Source organism: Macaca nemestrina, chromosome 7 (assembly GCF_043159975.1).
Source record: "Macaca nemestrina isolate mMacNem1 chromosome 7, mMacNem.hap1, whole genome shotgun sequence".
Taxonomy (NCBI): Eukaryota; Metazoa; Chordata; class Mammalia; order Primates; family Cercopithecidae; genus Macaca; species Macaca nemestrina.
In genome coordinates, this window is record NC_092131.1 from 38,712,891 (window position 1) to 38,726,329 (window position 13,439).

At 41.0% G+C, this 13,439-nt stretch overlaps 1 protein-coding gene across 5 annotated transcripts in view; it reads right to left on the minus strand.

Moving 5' to 3' along the window:
- Positions 1-13,439, minus strand: part of LOC105472888 (exonuclease 3'-5' domain containing 2) — a 53,921-nt gene that overhangs the window by 14,144 nt on the left and 26,338 nt on the right. For all 5 annotated transcript variants that reach the window (XM_011726462.3, XM_011726457.2, XM_011726459.3 and 2 more), the window contains 2 exons: positions 2,167-2,423; positions 640-766 (listed from right to left, as the gene is read on the minus strand). In XM_011726462.3, the coding sequence (XP_011724764.1) occupies positions 640-766; positions 2,167-2,381 (342 nt within the window). In that variant the 5' untranslated portion in view covers positions 2,382-2,423. The remainder of the gene's footprint in view (positions 1-639; positions 767-2,166; positions 2,424-13,439) is intronic.

Consider the following 13,439-nt stretch of genomic DNA (forward strand, 5'->3'; position numbering starts at 1 on the left):
GTAATCTCTGAGGCAGGAGAATTGCTTTAACCCAGGAGGCAGAGGTTGCAGTGAGCCAAGATCGTACCACTGTACTCCAGCTTGGGTAACAGAGTGAGACTCCACCTCAAAAATGAAACAACAGCAGGACTCTTATCTTTTATTTAAGTGATTATTTTATTGTAGACCAGTTAACTGGATTATCACCAGAGAATGAATCCATTTTAGGGCATCTCTATCCAATACTTATACTATATTTGAGAATTTTAATTTTGTTTTTTTTTTTTTGAGATGGAGTTGCGCTCTGTGGCCCAGCCTGGAGGGCAGTGGCGCGATCTCTGCGGACTGCAAGCTCCGCCTCCTGGGTTTACTTACGCCATTCTGCTGCCTCAGCCTTCCAAGTAGCTGGGACTAAAGGCACCCGCCACCACACCTGGCTAATTTTTTGTATTTTTAGTAGAGACAGGGTTTCACCGTGTTAGCCAGGATGGTCTCGATCTCCTGACCTCATGATCTGCCTGCCTCGGCCTCCCAAAGTGCTGGGATTACAGGTGTGAGTCACCGCGCCCGGCTGCGCCTGGCCAAGAATTTTAATTTTATAAACAGTTATACTTCAGAAACAATGACCTTCCATTCTTCAACTACTCTGATAAGAAGTACCTGGTCCTCTGTAAGAGTCTCAGCATCCCAGTTGCTGCAACGAAGTAGAAGGGACTTGTCAAGGGGAAAGTTCAAAACGGTCTCAGCGAGGGATTTCAGGCTAAGCCCATTACAGAGCAAATTGTTTCTAAAAGAAAGAAAGAAATAAAACCATGCATCAAAAATGGGCAAAGGACATGAACAAGAAAATCAAAAGAGACATATAAGTAGCCAATAAACAGAGATAACATACTCAATCTCACTAGACATCAAAGAAAATGATAATTTATCTACTTGTGAAACACTTTATAAATCCTTTCTGTAGTTTAACTCATTTAATACTCACACCAACCCCGAGAGGTGGCTACATTATCATCTCTACTTTACAGATGAGGAAACTGAGGAACAGAGAGGCTTAGTACTGTGCCAAAGGTCATACAGGTGGCAAGTGGCAGCCCTGAGACTCCTACCCATGCAGTCTGCTCCCAAGTCAGCTTTTAGCCTCTATCCACACTGCCTCTAACAGCACACAGTGACAGTGGCACCTCTGGGGAGCTGCTGCCAAAGAAAGGAGGGCCTGATGAAGGGAGGCTTTTACTGTTATACTCCACAGACTTTCACAGTTTTAATTTTTACAGCAATATCTTAATGTATTACTTTAAAAAATTATACTTCACTTGTAAGAGCTTTATATAAGCCAAACTAACAAACTAAAATAAAATTTCATTTTATACTAAAAAATTGTGGTAAGCACAGATTTTAATCAGGCCTTCTCTTAGTTTACCAAATCTCCAACCTTTTAGTGACTCTGTCACTTCAGGCAGGGCAAGAGGCTGTTTCAGTCCACGATGTTATAAATGAGGACCCGTGCATAAACATGAGGAGGTAATTATGACCCCCCGCCCCAAAAAGACAAGCTGAAATCAAATTTCCATAGGAATAAAATTCTAAAGGAAATCTCTCTTCCTCCCAGATAAGGGCCGGTCTACCATCATTTTCGGCCTAAAGCAGGGTCTGTAAACTCAAAGGCTTATCAGGAGGAGCCAGGGTAACAATGGAAGTGGTGGGGACTCTGGCAAACTGAACAGAGCATGCTCATCTAAAGGGCACATATGCTACCCAGCCAAATGCTGCCATCTAGAACTGTAGACTCAGTGTAGTCAGATTACCTAATTTTTCAAGAGAAGCCAGAAATACAGATTTTTACATTAAATCTTCTTGATTTAAATAAAAAGTTCCAAAAATATCATATGGGAAAAAAAGAAAACCAAAAACCCTTTGCAGCCATAATTTAGCCAATGGGACCACCAGCTTTTAGCCTGTAGCTGTGAGATACCTCAGTAATGTTTGATCTAAAAAGACTAATTCTAGGTAACCAGAGTTTCACAGAAGTTGGAATGTCTTCTCACAAATTCAATATGCATCTTAGAAGCCTGTAGGCTCCTAGACAATTTCACATGTTTCGCTACTGATTCCCAGGCATCTACAAATCTGGCTAAAATATTTGTCCCACAGCTACAGGAATCCCAGCATTCATACAAACCACACCTCTGCCGCATGGCTAGGTATCGGAGGTCCAGGCACCCCCTAACAACAAGGCCATAATCCTGCAGAAGCTTGCTGGCATCTTCTGAGCATCCCACTCCAACTTTCAAAATGGTGCCATCTGCCAAAATATTCAGTAATGTTCTTGGTAGTGTTTTTCCTCCACAGATTAGCTTAGGCAGGCGAATCAAGACACAGAGGCCACTTGGGGAGGCCATTTGTAGAAGTGACAGAGGGCTGGCTTTGCCTTCCAAATTTACCTGCAACAGAGGAAGACAGGGTTGTGGTTCACACCTTAGCACAGCAGCAAGCACAACATATAACTGTGACAAAAAAGTCTAAGAGGTACACCCTTAAATTCCCAAAGGGAGCATCTGACCAGGTTTTGGTTTGCATCTACACATAAGCCTACAGTAACGAATGCAATGGACTTTGTGAAGCAGCAGCCTAAACAAAGGTTACCGAGAACCCCAAACACCAAGGCCTGAAATATGAGTGGTCCATAAACAGTGACCATCCGACACAGGGGAGCTCTGGGACATACACTGGCAGTCATATGGAACATGCTGGTTTTACAAGGCTCAGGAGGCCGGGCACGGTGGCTCATACCTGTAATCCCAGGTATTTTTGGTAGAGTTGTAACCCCAACTCTACCAAAAATACAAAAATTAGCTGAGCGTGGTGGCACGTGCCTATAATCCCAGCTACATGGGAAGCTGAGGCAGGAGAATCACTTGAACCCAGGAGGCAGAGGTTGCAGTGAGCCGAGATTGCGCCACTGCACTCCAGCCTGGGAGACAAGAGTGAAACTCCATCTCAAAAAAAAACAAAAAAAAAACAAAAAAAAAAACAGCTAAGGAGTAGAGTGTGAAATGATAAACATCCTCTTTTCATTATCCATTATCCAGCCTCTCTAATGTACACGCAGGTAACTCTAGTCATTTACCCTATCATCACTGACTCAAGATCCAATTTTTAAAAAGAGGTAGGAGATAAGTGGTACTTGATAATAAATACCAGTAGCACAAAGCGCTTTCTCAGCATTTTCTAGTCACAAATGGCATTCATAAAAAGAAAAAAATATATATATATTGAGCATAAGTTAGGCCTTTAAATCTTAAAAGATACAAAAAGCTTTATACAATAAGTGATCAAGGTTTAATCTTTTTTCTTTTTTTGAGACGGAGTCTGGGTCTGTCGCCCAGGCTTGAGTGCAGCAGCTCAATCTTGGCTCACTGCAACCTCCGCCTCCCGGGTTCAAGCAATTCTCCTGCCTCGGCCTCCCGAGTAGCTGGGATTACAGGCATGCACAGCCATGCTCGGCTAACTTTTGTATTTTTTGTAGAGATGAAGTTTCACCATGTTGTCCTGGTCTCGAACTCCTGACCTCAAGTGATCCTTCTGCCTCGGCCTTCCAAAGTGCTGGGAATTCTCCTGCTTCAGCCTCCTGAGTAGCTGGGATTACAGGCATGCACAGCCATACCCGGCTAATTTTTGTATTTTTTGTAGAGATGAAGTTTCACCATGTTGCCCTGGTCTCGAACTCCTGACCTCAAGTGATCCTTCTGCCTCAGCCTTCCAAAGTGCTGGGATTACAGGCATGAGCCATTGTACCTGGCTGAGGCTTAATATTTTTGGGGTCATAGAACGTTTTGAAAAAATGCTAAAAGTTAAGGATGTTATTCCTAGAAAAACGTATACACAAAACTCACATACATTTTCAAGGGATTAAAGTTTCCCTAAAGCTATCCACAGAACCCAGATTAAGTACCCAATAAATTCCAATCCTTCTCACTTGTCAGGAGAGGAATATAGGTGAATTAGTTTGACCAAATATGGTGAGATCATGGCAAAGCTAGGACTATCACACTATCACCTAAATTTCCCAGTCCCTAGAATAGTAGTTCTCAACTGAGGGTAATTTTGTACCCCAAGAGACATTTGGCAATATCTGGAGAAATGTTTGGTTGTCACAAGTGGGGAGGAAGTACATAGGCATCTAGTAAGCAGAGGCCAGAAGGCTGCTAAACATCCTACATGTACAAAATAGTCCCTTAAAACAAAGAATCATCTGCCCAAAATGTCAATAGCGAGGAGGCTGAGAAACTGCTCTAGGGCAATGTGGTCCTCTCGCTACTGTGCTAGCTGCCTGCTGGGCCTGCAGTGCCACAGTTGCATACAAAGTAATGGAAGACAGCATGCTGATTTAAAGAAATTATAATCTTATAGGAAGAGCAGGATGGATACACATAAACACAAGCTCACACACACAGAAAATGACATGGTAAATGCCAAAGGAATGTTTCAAGCAAAGTGTCACAATTAATCAGAGGAGGGACATTGCATAGTTGAAGTGACCAAAATCACACAGAGGAAATAGTCAAGATCACGAAAGAACTGCTGTTAAAAAAAAATTGGGGAGGGCTCTGGCCCTCAACTTTTTTTCCAAGTCTTGCTCTGTTGCCCAGGCTGGAGTACAGTAGCACAATCTCAGCTAACTGCAACCTCTGCCTCCCGGGTTCAAGTGATTCTCCTGCCTCAGCCTCACGAGTAGCTGGGATTATAGGCACCTGCCATCACACCTGGCTAATTTTTGTATTTTTAGTAGAGACAGGGTTTCACCATATTGGCCAGGCTGGTCTCAAACTCCTGACCTCAAATGATCCACCCACCTCAGCCTCCCAAAGTGCTGGGATGACAGGCGTGAGATACCTCTAGCCCTCAACTTCTTTTCTAAGGTGGAGTAAAACCATGATCTAACCACAAAAGACTTAGGCTTCCTTCTTAGGCACTGCTTTGCCAATGAGGGCTATTTCCGTATCCTCACACGAAAGCATGCCAGTTTGATCTCATTGTCTATTTCTTGGGGCTCCGCCAAGGTTAAAAACACCTATAAAAAACTTGACTACTGGGGTTCCTGTTCTCTAATAATTCTTCTGGATGTGACCAAATCACCTTTTTAAAAATTAATGAGTAGTTCCTTCCCTCTGTGATACCAGCTTTCTCCAAGAAAAAGCTATAAATCTCTACTTCTAATAGCTAGTACTGCTAATTTGACATAAAACTCACTACAAATTTCTAAGGTTGGATATTTGTACCTCTTTACAGTCACGTCTCATTGTCTACTATACACTGATTTCCTTGCTAATATAGTGGTGAGTAAAAAGAAAAGAAAAAGATAAAATACATTAAATAACTAGATAAATAGATAGGTAAATTGAGTTGTCTTTAATGTTTCTGGATTGTGCTTAAGATCCAATATACTATAATCAAAGTTTTCTCACTAGGAATCCAAATGTTTATGATTCCTCTAGCTACATAACTTATATTGAATATATAATTGGAAGAATAATGGTTCTAGGACAGTCAATTTAGCTTAAAGAATAAGATACCTAGTCTTTATTTCTCATATTTCCCCCCTTTTGCTTTCTAATGTCTTTTTGCCCTGACATCACTACTCATGGAAAACAAGAAACCCTGGCTTATCAACATCATTAAAAACACATTTTTATTCATTAGACACGTTTTAATTTCATTAGCATTATTTAATCCAGTGGTCTTATTAGCATTATTTAATCTAGGGTTTTTAAAATTAGTCAACATATATAAAAGTTTGAGACATATACTACATGTATTTATAAATTACACACATATATTACTGCATTAATGTGTTAGAGATACACAAAACACAAAGTTTAACTGAGTAATACCAACCATCATTACAGATAGAATTTGTAACACTCTGCTGTTTCAGTGATTCATTTAGAGAACACTGGGTTAGAGTCCTCCTTCCAGAAGCCAGGGGATAATCCATTTTGGCTTCAGTATTCTTAAAAGAAAAAATCCAACAAAACGAAACAGCATTCTTAAAAAATAGTTTCTGGAATGGCCTGTGATTCTTCAAATGACTTCACGAAGGCAGCAAAGAATGACATGGGACCATCTTCTGGGCTGGAACAGGTTAACTAATGAGCACCCCTAGTTTGTGGAGTTTACGTATCAGTTAAATTTAGGCCAGGGTTTTGAGATAGGAATGAGTTTACCCTGTTCAGGCAACAGAACTAAGGCCCAGTGTGGCTAGATGCTGGTAAGAGTAGGATGGGAAGAGAGTAGGAGGAGACAAAATCAGAGATGCTGAAAGAAGCTACAGCAAGTAAGACCTTAAGAGCATGTAGGTAATTGAGACATTTGCGTTTTATTCTTTTTTTTTCTGAGACGGAGTCTCACTCTGTTGCCAGGCTGGAGTGCTGTGGTGTGATCTCAGCTCACTGCCACCTCTGCCTCCCGGGTTCAAGCGATTCTCCTGCCTCAGCCTCCCGAGTAGCTGGGACTTCAGGTGCCTGCTACCACGCCCAGGTAATTTTTGTATTTTTAGTACATATAGGGTTTCACCATGTTGGCCAGGATGGTCTCGATCTCTTGACCTCGTGATCTACTCGCCTTGGCCTCCCAACGTGCTGAGGTAACAGGCGTGAGCCACTGCACCTGGCCATCTGCATTTTACTCTAAGCAATGGAAAGATTTTGGGCAGAGGACTGACACAATCTGATCTGCATTTTTGTTAGTTACTGTACAGAGAAAGGATTGCTACATGTGCAAGAGTCAAAGCGGGAGGCCGGTCAGGGGAAGATTTGCAATAGTCCAGGTAAGAGATACCTGAAGCTTAGACTCAGGAGGTAGTAGGGATGTGATATAGTTTGGATCTGTGTCCCCACCCAAATCTCATGTTGAATTCTAATCCCCAATGTTGGAGGTAGAGCCTGGTAGGAGATGACTGGATCATGAGATGGAGTTCTTATAAATGCTTTAGCACCCTTCCCCGTTGGTACTGCATACTGAGTAAGTTCTCAAGATAATGGTTGTTTAAAAATGTGTGGTGGCTGGGTGTGGTGGCTCACGCCTATAATCCCAGCACTTTGGGAGGCCAAGGTTGGCGGATCGCTTAAGTCCAGGAGTTTGATACCAGCCTGGACCACATGGGGATGGGGATGGTGGTGTGCACCTGTAGTCCCAGCTACTCCAGAGGCCGAGGTGGGAGGATCACTTGAGGCTGGGAGGTGGAGAGTGCAGTAAGCCAAGATCACGCCACTGCACTCCAACCTGGGTGACAGAGTGAGACCCTGTCTCAAAAAAAAAAAAAAAAAAAAAAGAAAGAAAAAAAGAAAAGTGTGTGGCACCTCCCTGCCATCTTGGTCCTGCTCCTTCCATGTAAGTCGCCTGTTCCCGCTTTGCGTTCCACCATGAGTAAAATCTCCTGGAGGCCTCCCCAGAAGCAGATGCTGCCATGCTTCCTGTACAGCCAATTAAACCTCTTTTCTTTATAAATTACCCAGTCTCAGGTATTTCTTTACAGCAGGGCAAGAATAGACTAATACATTGGGTCTACAGGATGATGGTTTTGGGAAAATCACCTTGCTCAACCTTTATTGCATCAATTATTTGTACCTGTTATGCAAGGAAATATGTAGCCAGAGTCTCCAGAAAGGACCAGGTAGGAGTCAGAAGACCAAAAAGGTATTTAATGTCTCCACCTGCCTCAGGAGAAGGGCAATAATAGCTTCTAAAACATGGCAGGATATTCATTTTGTACTGGTGATTTATCCACAGTTACACCTCATTATAGGTAACTCAAAGAAACCTATACCTCTTTGAGATAGCATGCTGTGTTATTTCCTGCTTTGTATAACCACTTCTTTGAATTTGCATATATTTTGCCATTAAAGAAATTTAACATATTATAACTGTCTGTTTATCTCTGACTTTCAATCATATCACCATCCTGTTGGACAACCCTCAGAGAGAAGAATGTCTCACTGATTTTAATCTTAAAGGTGGGGAAGACTAGGGATAACAAGTTTGGGAAGAAAAATCAAGAATGAGTTCTGTTAGGAACATGTTAAGGTTGAGATGACTATTAGACATTCAAGGAGAGATGTCAAGTAGGCAGGTGGATATGAAAGATTGGCATTCTGATTTTGAGAGTAATCACCATATCAATGGTATTTAAAGCCATACAATTAGATGAGAATACAGGAAAGGAATGTAAATTAGAAGACATAAATTAGTGGCCCACGGATCCATCTGCTGACTCACAGACATGCTTTTATTATAATATTATTTTTGATCTCCAAGTATTTAAAAACTTATGCCAGAATTTTAAAATTAGTAGAGCCACATTTTTAAAAATCCATACTCCAAGTTTCTTTTTAAAGAACTGGACAATCCAATAACAGTTGGCTTGAACTATATGGCAGCTTTCTCATTTATATGAGGCATGAATTCTCTAATTCACCAGGATGTCTTTTCAACTGAAGCCAACTGTCATCTTCCACTTCCCATCATATTTGTACACAACCATTTTTCTAATACAAAGAAATATTTCTCAGGATCTATGCTGCTAGTAAAACCACAAAAATGAAAGACCCTAGAGGCCTTATGTTTAAAGAAAAAATGAAAAGTAATATATTTCCTTATGAATTTGAGAACATTCCTATGTATTAAAAAATGCAAACAATAACTCTGTATCATTCATTTACGGAATCTGTTTGGCTCTTGTAGGCATTTGAGTTTGTAATACCTGGGGTGGATACAGAAGAGACCAAGCCTGATCCATTTCAATATTTAGATATCAGGTAAAACAAGATAGGAGATAGAAGAATGTGAGTGTGATGCTTTTGGGAGCAAGAATAATGAGTCCAAATAAGTGTCCACTGGACTAGAAAACAAGAAAGCCATCAACTTGATCAGTTTCAGTGGAGTAATATGGAAAGATGTCAGACTAAAGTTGGTTGAAGAATAATGAATAAGAAATCATACCCAAGAGAACAGAAGGAAAGAAACAATAGAAATAAGAGCAGAAATCAATTAACCACAAATATAAAGAAGATCAACAAAGTAAAAAGCTGGTTATTTGAAAACACTAATAAAATTGATAAACCCATGGAAGGGATTATCAAGAAAAAAGAAAGAAGCACAAGTAAGCAAAGTCAGTAATGAAAAAGAGACATTCCTAGATATCTACCAAACGGGGAAAAAATTGTCAGAGGATATCATAAACAAACATATGCCAATAATTTTTTTTTTTTTTTTTTTTGGAGACAGAGTCTCACCCTGTCACCCAGGCTGGAGTGAAATGGCACAATCTCGGCTCACTGCAACCTCTGCCTCCGGGTTCAAGCGATTCTCCTGCCTCAGCCTCCCAAGTAGTTGGGATTACAGGTGTGCACAACAACGCCTGGCTTTTTTATTTTTTATTTTTTTTGTATCCTTAGTAGAGACGGTGTTTCACCACGTTGGCCAGGCTGGTCTTGAACTCCTGACCTCATGATCCACCTGCTTGGCCTCCCAAAGTGCTGGGATTATAGGCATGAGCCACCTCGCCCGGCCAGTCAATACTTTTTTTGGAGGGGGAGACATGGTCTCACTCTGTTGCCCAGGCTGTAGTGCAGTGGCGTGATCATAGCTCACTGCAGCCTTGGACTCCTGGGCCCAAGCCATCCTACCACCTTAGCTTCCTGAGTATCTGGGACTACAGATTCACACCACCATGCCAGGCTAATTTTTAAAATTTTTTGTAAAGACAGATTTTCATTGTGTTGCCCAGGCTGGTCTCATACTCCTAGCCTGAAGTATGATCCTCCCGCCTCAGCCTCCCACAGTGGTGGGATTAAAGGCATGAGCCACTATGCTTGGTTTATGCCAATAATTAAACATTTTAAAAGATAACATATTTAGATGATAGATGAAATAAACAATTTATCAAAACTGAGACATTAATATAAAATATGAATAGCTCCATAATGATTCAAAAAATTATATCCATAATTCAAAAAGTCCCTTAAAAGAAAACTCCAGATGGCTTCACCAGTAGATTCTAACTAAACATTTAAGTAAAAAAGAAAGACAATCTTATACAAACTCTTCCAGAGAACATAAAAATAGGAAACACCCCTAATTTGTTATATGAAGCTAGCATAACTTTTTCAAATCAAAGCCTGACAATGGCCAACCACAGTGGCTCACACCTATAATCCCAGCACTTTTGGAGGCTGAGGCAGGAGGACTGCTTGAGCTCAGGAGTTTGACACCAGCCTGGGCAACACAGCGAGACCCCCATCTCCACAAAAAAATAAAAAAATTAGCCAGGTGTGGTGGTGTGCACCTGTAGTCCCAGCTACCTTTGAGGCTGAGGTGGGAGGATCGCTTGAGCCCAGGAATTTGAGGCTGCAGTGAGCTATGACTGAGCCACTGCACTCCAACCTAGGGAAAAGGACAACTCTATCTCTTATTGATTGACTGATTGATTAAGAAAGAGTTTCACTCTTGTTGACCAGGCTGGAGTGCAGGGGCGCAATCTTGGCTCACTGCAACCTCTGCCTCCAGGTTTCAAGCGATTCTCCTGCCTCAGCCTCCCCAGTAGCTGGGATTATAGGCATCCGCCAGCAATCCCGGCTAATTTTTGTATTTTTAGAAGAGACGGGATTTCGCCATGTTGGCCAGGCTGGTCTCAAACTCCTGACTTTGTGATCCACCCGCCTCAGCCTCCCAAAGTGCTGGGATTACAGGAGTGAGCCACTGTACCCAGCCCAACTCTGCCTCTTTAAAAAAAAAAAAAAATGCCGGGTGCAGAGGCTCATGCCTGTAATCCCAGCATTTTGGGAGGCCAAGGCAGGCGAATCACCTGAGGTCAAGAGTTTGAGACCAGCCTGGCCAACATGGTGCAACCCTGTCTCTACTAAAAATACAAAAATTAGCTGGGTGTGGTGGTACACATCTGCAATCCCAGCTACTTGGGAGGCTGAGGCATGAGAATCTCGTGAACCCGGGAATCAGAGGTTGCAGTGAGCCAAGATCGTGCCACTGTACTGCAGTCTGGGTGAAAGAGCGAGACTTCGTCTCAAAAATAAATAAATACATACATAGCCTGACAAGGCAATTTTAAGAAAGACAAATTATAGGCCAATATGACTTATAAAGATTTTGTTTTAAATCCTCTAAAATACATTAGCAAAATGAACTTAGCAATGTATAAAAAGAATAAGACATCATGGTCAAGTTGGATTTATCCCAGGAATTCAAAAATCAATGTATTTCAACACAATAACAGAATAAAGGAGAAAAGATACATAATTATCTCAAGAAATGCAGAAAAATTTGATCAAATTCACCAACTGTTCATGATTTAAAAAAAAAAAACTCTTAGCAAACCAAGAGTAGAAATGAACATATTTAATCTGATAAAGGGATCTACAAACCTACTGCAGATATTATACTTCAAGGTGAAATGTTAAAAGCTGTCATTTTGAGTTAGGGAATAAGTCAAGGATGTCCACTATCACCACATCTACTGAACGCTGTACTGTGATCCTAGCCAGGTACAACAAGGCAAGAAAAGAAAGAAAAAATGTCAAGGACGGGAAAGAAATAACATTGTCATTTTCAAAGATAATAATCTATATAGAAATCCAAAAGAATCTACAAGTAATTAGAATAAGTGAGTTTAGAAAGGTTCCTTAATACAAGAGAAATATGTAAAACTCAATTGCATTTCCATGTACCAGAAACAGAAAAATGTTTAAAATCTCCATTTATACTTAAATTTAAAAATCACATAAAACTATAAATACATTATTAAGAGAAACTAAAGGTCTAAACAAATACTTAGATTCAAAAACTCAATATTGTGGTCTAGCAATTCCACTACTGGATATATACTCAAGTGAAATAAAATTAGTATGTCAAAGAGATAGTTGCACACCCATGTTTACTGCAGCACCATTCATAATAGCCAAGATATAGAATCAACTTAAGTGTTCATCAACCGACGAATGGATAAAGAAAATGTGATATATATATATCTTTCTCTCTAAAATGGAATACTATTTGTCCATAAAAAATAATGAAATCTTGTCATTTGTGACAACATGGCTAAACCTGGAAGACATTATGTTGTTAACTGAAATAAGCCAGGCACAGAAAGATAAATACTGCATGAGCTCTCTCATATGTGGAATCTAAAAAAGTTGATCTTGGTGGGCACTGTAGCTCCCTTCTGTAATCCCAGCTACTCGGAAGGCTGAGGTGGAAGGATCACTTGAGGCCAGAAATTCAATACTAGCCTAAGAATCATAGTAAGACCTCATCTCTTAAAAAAAAAAATAAGAATTAGCCAGTTGTAGTAGTGTGTGCCTGTAGTCCTAGCTACTTGGGAGGGTAAGGCAGGACTGATTGAGCCTAGGACCTCAATGCTGTAGTGAGTTATGATCACGCCACTACACTCTAGCCTGGGTGCAGAGCGAGAACATGTCTCTAAAAAACAAAAATAAAAAATAAAAGAGTTGATCTCATAGAAGTAGAGTAGAATAGTAGTTACCACAGGCTAGGATGGTTGGGAGGAGAGGAGGATGAGAAAATGTTGATCAAGAATATATAATTACAGTTATATAGGAGGAATGAGTTCAAGAGATCTGGTGCACAGCATGGTGACTATAGTTAATGATGATATATTGTATTACTAAAATGCAAAGACAGTGTATGCTAAGTGTTCTCATCATTAAAAAATGATAACTATGTGAAGTAATGCATTTGTTAATTAGCTAGATTTAATTATCCCACAATGTATATATGCATGAAACATTATATATAATACATACAATTTCATGTCAATTTTTAAAAACCCTTCAATAATATAAAGGAGTCAGTTCCCTACAAACTTATCTATACAATACAATCTCAATTAAAATTTCAAGAAAATTTTATAGGACCTGAAAATTGATTCTAAAACGTATAAGAAAATGCAAGCCGGCCGGGCGCGGTGGCTCAAGCCTGTAATCCCAGCACTTTGGGAGGCCGAGACGGGCGGATCACGAGGTCAGGAGATCGAGACCATCCTGGTTAACACGGTGAAACCCGGTCTCTACTAAAAAATACAAAAAACTAGCCGGCCGAGGTGGCGGACGCCTGTAGTCCCAGCTACTCGGGAGGCGGAGGCAGGAGAATGGCGTGAACCCGGGAGGCGGAGCTTGCAGTGAGCTGAGATCCGGCCACTGCACTCCAGCCTGGGTGACAGCGCGAGACTCCGTCACAAAAAAAAAAAAAAAAAAAGAAAATGCAAACCAGGTGTGGTAGCAGGCACCTATTGTCCCAGCTACTCGGGTGGCTGAGGCAGGAGAATGGCTTGAATGCAGGAGGTGGAGGCTGCAGTGAGCTGAGATCGTGCTACTGCACTCCAGTTCGGGTGGCAGAGTGAGACTCCATCTCACAAAAGAAAACGTAGA